General features: G+C 34.6%; 1 protein-coding gene across 2 annotated transcripts; it reads left to right on the top strand.

Annotated features, from left to right (window-relative positions):
• Nucleotides 1–4262: 4262 nt before the first annotated feature.
• On the top strand, nucleotides 4263–6462 carry LOC21408875 (hydroxyphenylpyruvate reductase). 2 transcript variants are annotated; one of them, XM_024166698.1, is made up of 3 exons: nucleotides 4263–4784; nucleotides 5583–5610; nucleotides 5811–6462. In XM_024166698.1, exons 1-3 carry the CDS (start codon nucleotides 4362–4364, stop codon nucleotides 6281–6283), a joined length of 924 nt encoding a protein of 307 aa, XP_024022466.1. In that variant the 5' UTR covers nucleotides 4263–4361; the 3' UTR covers nucleotides 6284–6462. The 2 variants fall into 2 exon arrangements, with proteins under 2 accessions (XP_024022466.1, XP_024022467.1); XM_024166699.1 differs by having other exon boundaries at nucleotides 5583–5750; nucleotides 5951–6462.
• The last annotated feature ends 3278 nt before the right edge of the window (nucleotides 6463–9740 follow it).

Here is a 9740-nt window from a genome sequence, read left to right as displayed (position 1 = left end):
TTTTTAGCTTTTTAGCATTCTCAAAACTCTATAAATAGGGTCATTGTCAAGGTGATTAGGAGTTGATTTTTTAGAGCCTAAATTCTCACATATTTTCTCTTATTTTCTTGTTCTTATTCTCATACTTTCTTTTTAGAATTTTATGGGAATTATGTGCAAGTTAGGCTAGAGTATTTAGGTGAGGCTAGATGATCTTATATGTGTAGTGGACTTATTTGGATTTTTGATTCTCCAATGGTTTGTAAGTTTTATACATTTGAGTAAATAATTTTCTTTTATCATATTTCTTCTTCTTATCAATATATTTTATTGTCAACTCTCATATAAATCTAGTCAAGCTCTTTTTATGTGATTGTTGCATTATATGATATATTGATCGGTATTATTTTATGAGTAGTCTTTAACTGCATTATTGCCAACGGTATATTGTCGCTCTTGGATTTCTCATAAGATAATTTTTCCTAATTCTAAACGTTAGAATTTTATTTACTCGAATACATTTTTAATTCATATGTTCTTCAAATATTTATTTTCTGATTGTTTGTTTGGGATGTGAAACTTTCAATTGAGTCAATTTATGAATCAAAATCCAAATAGGTGAACAAAGCATATGGAGGATTCTCAAAGCCTTACCACTTTTATTTATTGAATTTTCTCCATTTTAAATTGTTCATAAAATCATTAAAAACACTCATTCTTTTTCTTTATTTGATTGCTTACTTTCCTAACGCTTTTTATTTGCTAATCATTTCTTGTTCAATTTAACACTTTCTTGTGGGATCGACCGTTCAAATTGTACTACAATTGACCGCTTGTTTTTGTATACGTTTGGGCATAATCACATGTCATTCACTTGCACACTCAACTAGCTAAGTTTTTGGCTCTAATTTGCTATTCATGGCCGGCCAAAGTGGAGAAAGATAGAGAAAATTATAACCTACCCCCATCACATCACATCTTATCCAACTAAACTTAACCCACTATTGTACTTTTATCTCATCTCTTAAGTTTCTCTTGAAACTGTTATAAATTATACTGATTGTAAGTAAGTAACTTAGCCGACAGAAAATTCTAGTTTCTGACGGTTCCTTTTCTACTGCTTATTTACAGTTCAATATTAATCTCTAACTACTTCGATATTACATTAAATTCTTACTCGCGTAATATCTTGAACTATTTCAAGTCTTGAAATTAATTCTAGACTGAACAAATTCTAAATTTAACTTTCTACACTCTATCTCGGGAATGACATTGTTTCTGACGGTGTCAACTCCCGAGCTCACATTGTATCCTTCTACTATAGGTATTCATCTTATGACTTTAACCTAACTGTCTGGCAATTAAGGATTTTCTCTTCTTTAAAATGTCAGTGCGTTTTTTTTTATACGCGGCTAACATCATGCTGTGTTTGGAGATTCTTGAAATTAAGATTCTCAAACTATTCCTGTACTGAAAATTATTCCGCCTTAAAGTACGGTGAGAATTTATCGATTGAATTTACTTGATTGAAAACATGAACTTAACATGAAATATGCTACAAAATTTAGGAATATATATATTAATTCCATAAATCCTTCAGTCACATAATATTTTCTAGGAAAATCCTTGACTTAAATAAATAAATTGTATTATTTAAAGTCTAAGATTTTCTCAGTCATTACATTGGCTGAGAGAGAGAGCACAAGAGGGGGTTTCAGTTCGAGAGAGGAGAGATGGCGAAGGAGCAGCACGAAATGAGGCTGAGAGAATTTTTTTTATTCAGCTGGGTTATTTTGGGAATAATGAAAATTTCATTAATGAAGCCTTGTAGATTGCCGCACAGTCTACAATCAGAAGTAGCAAGTGAGATACTTCTGATTCTCTCCCAAAATTTCTTTAGGATTCTCTGAGAAGTAGTTTTTAAAGTGTTTATCAAACACAATAAACAGCTTTGGCTAAGTAAAAAATTTGATTTTGACCTCTTAAAATCTCTACCAAACTAAGTCATAGTCAATAAAGATAATCATCTTCATATCTAAAATATAAGACCATCTTTGAGTTTTCAATTGTTTGTCATTTTCCCCCCTTGACTTTGTGTGAGTTTGTGCCTCTTCACCAGAAGAGATAGTAAATAAGACTCCGTTTATTTCACCGATTCGAGTTTAGAATTTGAGTTTTGTTATAGTAAAAAGCTCTCAGAAATAGTCACATTTAATTTTTTTATTATAATAAAAAATTCTCACATAAAATCACTTCTCTACTCGAATTAAAAACTCGAATCAGCGAATTAAAAGAGCCCTAAAAGAAAAAAGAAAAAAAGAAGAAGAAAGAAGTGATCGTAGAAGAGTTTTTATATTGATAATTAAATAAATAAAGAGAAACAGTTTTCAATAGTAGACGTGGGATTTGCCACGTAGACCGGAACCCTTGTGTAGTTGAAAATTAAGGAGCCGAATATCATTTTCGCTATTTAAAACTCTTATTTTTTTCACTTTTTTCTTATTAAGATTTTATATTCTGATTTATGCTTTTAATAATCACATAATAATTAAAACTTAACACAAATTATTCTCAACGTGTATCGCACATAGAGTTTAACTAGTCTAAAAAGAAAAACGCAGCATATTAAAGGTCCAACATAGAATGAGAATTTTAATATTATTAATTATCAATTCTCCAGTAATGTTCAGATAAAATTAATGCATATATAAGTACTTATACTCTTCACTTAATTACCTTAGCTAACTATACTTATGCATCCATAGGATCCATATCCAGATTAATTAGTTTTCTTTTGGAAAAAAAGTTGTTCTTCTCATGATGGAAAGACATTGATGGTGGAAGTCACAAATCTTGCATCAACAATTAGCACTTTACATAAATGATAAAGAAGATAAAGTGTGGAAACTAAGATGCAAAGTTGAAAGAGTTTTGTTTATTTGTTTGTTTGTATATGTGACATATAATAGAGATTAATTGAGTTGGTTTTCACCCGATACAACTTTCATGGAAATGCCCATGGATAATTAGGTTTAGGTTATTTTAATTTTATATCATGATGCCTTTTTAAAAAATATATGGTATTTGTATTTACTGTTTGGATTTTCTAATTTCCCTAATTTGATTTCAGCTTAAACACATCGTATACATTTATCTCTTTACTTAAAAATGTGGTCCACCTTTGGAATTTTATTTCCAGCAACAAAATTTTGATTTTTACTTCCATAAAAAAGTCCGCAATGAAAAATGTAAATCTTGCATCAATTAACACATTTTATGATTGAGAAATAAAATAAGTTGCGGAAGCTAAGACAAAGCTGAAAGAGAGGTTTTGTTTGTTTTTTGTGTTTGTATTATGTGATGGATAATAGAGATTAGTGGAGTTGGTTTTATACCTGATGCAACTCGATGAACAATTTGGTTTAGGTTAATATGATGATGATTTTAACAAATATATAATATTTGTATTTGCGTGTTTGTATTATCAAATCTTCCTAATTTCCTAACAAATAAATTTTCAGCTTAAATCACATGGAATGCATTTATTTATTTGCTTATAGCATTTATTTCTTTACTTAAATACATTCCACCTCATGCGAAGTTGGAATTTCACTTTCAACAACAATTTTTTATTTTACGTTCATTAATTCAAAAAGAATAAAGTTAGAGACACTAACTCAAATTTTAATTTTTGTGTATCAACTGATATGACATATGAATTATATTTTTATATTAATGAGTATTTAAAATATTATTACGTCAATTAATGATAAGAAATTATATCTACTAATACAAATATAATAACTTGTATACCACATCATTTAATACATAAAACTTGAGAGTATTAAAATTTGATATTTGAATTGGTGTGTCTAACATTATTAATTAAAATTATTGAATTCTCAGAATAATAATATTGTCCCTGTCTTGCCTAGCAATACGACGTGTTCATTTCATCTTCTTTCTAGTGACGCACATTAAAGGTTCGTTTGGTATGATGATTTAAATCAGAGTAATTTTAATCATGATTATAGAATCAGAATTATAATTCATGATTTTAGATTTAAATTATGATTTTAAAATTATGATTTAAAATCAAGGGTTTAAATCACCTTGAATTAAAAGAAATAGTAGTTTTAGAATTATAATTTGATCTAATCTAAAATACCATATCAAATTTTAAATCATAATTCAGAATTATCTAAATCAAACACTAATTTAAAATTATAATTTAAAATCAATATAAACGAACAAGCAGGATCCATATTCCAAACGCAGCGTAATAAATTTCTGGCCACACAAACACAAGTGTGAACCAAAATATCCCCCAAAACTCACCTTCTCCAAGAACATTGGGAATTCAGAGCTCTCAAGCATCAACAATGGAGTCCATCTGCGTCCTCATGCCAATCCCGATGAACGCTTACCTTGAACGACAGCTCGAGAAGCGCTTCAACCTCTTCAAGCTCTGGACCGTCCCACAAAAGGCGCAGTTCATAAAGGACAACGCCGACTCCGTCCGCGCCGTCATCGGAAACGCCACATCCGGCGCCGACGCCGAACTCATCGATGCCTTGCCAAAGCTCGAGATTGTCGCCAGCTTCAGTGTCGGAATCGACAAGGTCGATCTCAAGAAGTGTAAGGAGAAGGGGATTCGGGTCACCAACACCCCCGACGTCTTGACCGATGATGTTGCCGATCTCGCCATCGGCCTAATGCTCGCCTTGCTTCGGAGGCTGTGCGAGAGCGATCGGTTTGTCAGGAGCGGCAAGTGGAAGCTTGGCGCCTACAAGTTGACTACCAAGGTTTGTTCCGTTTGGGGACTTTTTTTTTTTTTTAGGTCGTTTGATTGCATGATTTTCTTTAATCATTGGTACTTTTGCTAAGAATGCTGATCAGAAAGAATGCTAATTTTTGTATAAATTATTCATTTTCTTGGGAAAGATATGTGTTTGGATTGTTAGTCCAATACAATTATAATCATAGACTCGTACAAATTTGTTTCTTTATGAACATAGTTGCTCAATTACAATAAATGTGTGTGTTATAAGGTGAATTTCTGGGCTTGTTGTATTGACACTTTTTTGTTTGTGTGCGTAGTTGTGGAAAATGTTATGGTTCTTTCACTCCCTGTAGATCTTTTGACATTTTTTGATTTCGTAATGTGGTTGCATTTTTGAAAAATGTGTCGAGAATTCTTTTGGCCATTTAGTTATATTCCTTTGAAACGTCGTTTGACACGAGTTATTATGATCGCTGATCAGTTGAGGTCCGAAGATTTATGTAGCTGTGATGCTCATGATTGCGTGTGCATCTAAAATGTTAAGGCAGGCATGTTTTGGATACTCAAAATGCCAATACCACTCTGCTTCCAACATTATAAATTTATAGCAATGTCATGAATAGCACCAAGGACTTTGCTTTTCGAGTGTAAAGTTTACTTCGCATCAAAAACAAATTGACGGAAGACTCTCACATACTGCATGTAGGGTGTAGAGTTTCATGTGTAAAACCTCAAATTGCTCTTCTCAGTCTCTTCTCGGTCTCTTCCGGAACTTCTTTCTTCATCACTAGTTTTAATAAATTAATTTTCTTCCTGTCAGTTCTCTGGAAAAACAGTTGGGATCATTGGTTTGGGGAGGATTGGCCAAGCAGTTGCTACGAGAGCTGAAGCATTCGACTGCCCCATCTCTTACTACTCAAGATCTCAAAAAGCGGATGTGAAGTACAAATACTACCCAACTGTTGTAGAGCTGGCCGCCAACAGCGACATTCTGGTTGTTGCTTGCGCCCTCACAGAAGAGACTCGCCACATCGTCAACCGATCATTGGTTTGGGGAGGATTGGCCAAGCAGTTGCTACGAGAGCTGAAGCATTCGACTGCCCCATCTCTTACTACTCAAGATCTCAAAAAGCGGATGTGAAGTACAAATACTACCCAACTGTTGTAGAGCTGGCCGCCAACAGCGACATTCTGGTTGTTGCTTGCGCCCTCACAGAAGAGACTCGCCACATCGTCAACCGCGAAGTCATGGATGCTTTGGGCCCAAAGGGAAGAGGTCCTCATGTTGATGAACGTGAGCTAGTATCTGCGCTAGTTGAGGGCCGGTTAGGTGGGGCAGGGCTTGATGTCTACGAAAACGAGCCTGAAGTGCCCGAGGAGCTTTTTGGGCTTGAAAATGTAGTCCTCTTGCCCCACGTTGGAAGTGGCACCAATGAAACACGCCAAGCCATGGCTGACCTGGTGATCGGTAACTTGGAGGCTCACTTTTTGAAGAAGCCGCTACTGACTCCAGTGTTTTAAGTAGTATAGTTACATAATGATGTAAATTCGATTGGAGATTTGAAGGCTTCATTCTCTGTGTTACCTTTCACGATTTCTCCAAAGATCATTGTTTCCAGGCTTGGTAAAAGCTGCTGGATGAAACAGCTTGCCTTGTTAGTACTATCTTTGATTTTAAATCTTAATGTCATTTCATGTCACCCCAAGTTTGAGATTAGTGGTTGATGATCATATTCCATAACTGAACGGCATTCCGTTTCTAAGGCTAGAATAAAAACGTTATTTTCTTTCTTAACTGAACGTTCTTCGTTCAATCATTTTCTGTCCTTTACGTTTACTGTTTTGTGTTGTAAAAGTCCTCTCTTTAATATGTGATAAAATGACTTGTCTTTTTTTTTTTTTTTTCTCTCTCTCTGAAAGGAAGTTTGGCAAGAAAGTGTTATGTCGTTCATTCGTCGTAAACGAACCTGTAGCTTCTTCTTTAACTTAAGAAGAAGCAACAGCATCCTTAGCGAAGATAAAACAATTACAGAAACGACAGTAAACTTAGATAGGAGACCAACATTTCGCTTGTCACACAATCAACGACAGAAAAGTTTAGATGATAGATGACATATCGTTTTGAACAAACGACAGTACCACAAGACGACAAGTAAATATTGTTCATCTCAAGATAGAAAACTTTCCAAAGTTAAAAGGACACGTCACTTTAGGACTTAAACGACACCAACTTTTAAGAACAAAAGAAATTTTTTTCTGCTTGAACGACAACAAACTATCATGTTGTTTGAGTACTAGAACGACAGTACCGTTTAACGAGCAAAATATGTCGTGTTATGTGATTGAACAAAAAGCCACTTTGGACGATGACGTTAGAATTAACATAAAACGTCATGTCCTACTAGTGAACGACAGTAAACTTCTAAAGATCTTTTCTATTTTATTTTTAGTTTATATTTTTGGCTAAAAAATCGAGATGCTTCGAGGAGTGACAACTTTAAGGGGGGAACAATATGTCGTTTTCAACTGGCACAACAGGCAAAGCAGTAATTCAAAGGCATGTCATTTTTAAAAAATAAAGCTGCAATTTTTATTTATTTATTTATTTTTTGCTGCAACGAGCCAACGACGGCCTTGCTAAATGAAAGTTCTACTGAAAACTCCCAATTCGCATTGGGTTATCTACAGATTAAAAACCACATTTTCACAACCAACCATTGAAGAAGAATCTCAATCACTAGCCCCTAATCTTTCACATTGTTTTTCATTTTAACAAACAAATGGACGGCATTGGCGTCCTGATGACATGCCCGATGTTCAATTACCTCGAAGCAGAGCTGGAAAAGCGCTTCAAGCTCTGGCGCTATCCTTCAATGGCGGAATTCTTGGGAGAGAACGCTGATTCAGTTCAAGCTGTGGTGGGAAACACCAAAATCGGTGCCGACGCGGTACTGATCGGTTCACTGCCGAGATTGAGGATCGTCGCGAGCTACAGGTGGGGTTGGAAAAGAGTGATCTGAGAAAATGCGAGGAAAGAGGGATTGGGGTCACCAACAGTCCCGACGTGTTGACTGACGACGTCGCCGACCAAGCGATTGGGCTTATTTTGGCGGTGTTGAGGAGAATTTGTGGCTGCGATGGGTTTGTAAGGCGTGGATTGTGGAAGAAAGGCGATTTCAAGTTGACCACCAAGGTTTTTTTTTTTTTTTTTTTTTTTTTTTTTTTTTTTTTTTTCTCAAATTGACATTCTCTTATTTGTTCATCTTTTAATATAAGGAAAAACTTTGCCTTTTTGTTTGTGAGGTTGAATTATGCATGACATTTACAATGTAATGCAGAAGTTTAGTTTTATTGAAAGAAATGACATTATTATGTACTGATAGGTGCTTTTGCTTTGACAATGAATTGATATCTATCACGTTTTACATGTATGTTATGCCGTCTTTTGGGTTCATGGGAAACATCCAATATATATAGAATGCCTATACGAGTTCTTCTTCGCTTCTTCGACTTGGGAATAAACCTGAGTTCCACATTATTTAAATATAAAAAAATCATAAATTTACGTCATCTCATTTAACACGTTCATCTTTTGTGTCACTAGGAATTGTTAGAAATTTACGTCATCTCATTTAACACGTTCATCTTTTGTGTCGGTAGGAATTGTTAGGTTGGGAAGTGTTAAAATTTTAGTTGGCAATTTTTTACAACAGTTTTTTAGGAAAATTCAAAAAACAAGTTTGAAAAGTTGATGGTCTGTTAGGTAAATTTATCTGATGAAAGTATTTGAATTTTAAGATGAAGTGATGAGTTCTAGAGAAGATAAGTTACTGAAAAGATGAAAATAATGAGTCAAAATTTTAAAGAAGATTTGATGAGATAATCTAAGTTTAAATTGAATTAAATTAAAATTTAATTAAAAATAAGATTTGTCTCGGCAAGATAGAAATTCTAGGTTGTGCGTTTTTTTATAAAAGATAAAATGCAGAAGACGTGTGTGAAGACAAGGCAAAGATCATCATACTAAAATTGTTAAGTTAGGATTTTAAATTCAAGATTAGATAGTGTTGCAACAAATCGTGGAATAGATTGTGCGACATTTTAAATTTTAAGTAAGTTTGGAGATAAACGTCTACAACTCTATAAATAGGACTCAAGACTATTCATTTTGTGGGTTTCTTGGGTTTTCATCCATAATATTTTGAGAAGTTCCCATTAACGTTTTTTGGGAGAAGAATTTTTAGTTTTCAGTGTTAAAGGGAGTTCAACTGTTTATCATTCTTCAGGAGAAGAAGTTGAAGCTTTTGGGAGAGATTGACCTGTCATAGACTCATACGAAGGGATTTTGCTGTGCAATTTTGAAGATAAGTGGTGCTCTTTGAATCAGGCCATCTAGTTGATTCTACAAGGCGGCAACAAATTTTAAAGAGAGTCTTTATTTGTACAAGTCCTATCAGTGTTTGTAATCGTTAAGAATTAATGGATGATTAAATGTCTGAGCATGTTCCTGCAGATGTAAGTGGTTTTCAAACCGCGATATCAATTCTTTTTGCCTATTTATTTACTTTTTTCGGTAATTTATTTAGTTAGATTTAATTATATCCGATAAATTGCCAAAACAGGGATCTAACTGGAAGAATTGGCTTAGCAATCGCCAAAAGAGCCGAAGCATTTGGCTGCAAAGTCAGTTACTTCTCTAGAACAGAGAAACCGTATACAAGCTACAAATTTCAGTCAAACATTACGGACTTAGCAACCAATTGTGAAGTCCTGGTTGTGGCATGCGCTTTGACAGAAGAAACCCACCACATCATCAACCGGGAGGTGATCAATGCATTGAGTCCCAGAGGCATTCTCATCAACATCGGCTGAGGCCAGCACATCGAGGAGCCGGAGCTTGTTTCTGCTCTGATGGAGGGCCGGTTGGGCGGGGCTGGCCTTGATGTGTTCGAGAAGGAACCGGAAGTTCCTCCAGAGT

The sequence above is a fragment of the Morus notabilis genome, unplaced genomic scaffold (genome assembly GCF_000414095.1).
Source record: "Morus notabilis unplaced genomic scaffold, ASM41409v2 Scaffold307, whole genome shotgun sequence".
NCBI lineage: Eukaryota > Viridiplantae > Streptophyta > Magnoliopsida > Rosales > Moraceae > Morus > Morus notabilis.
This window is presented reverse-complemented; position numbering and strand designations above follow the sequence as displayed.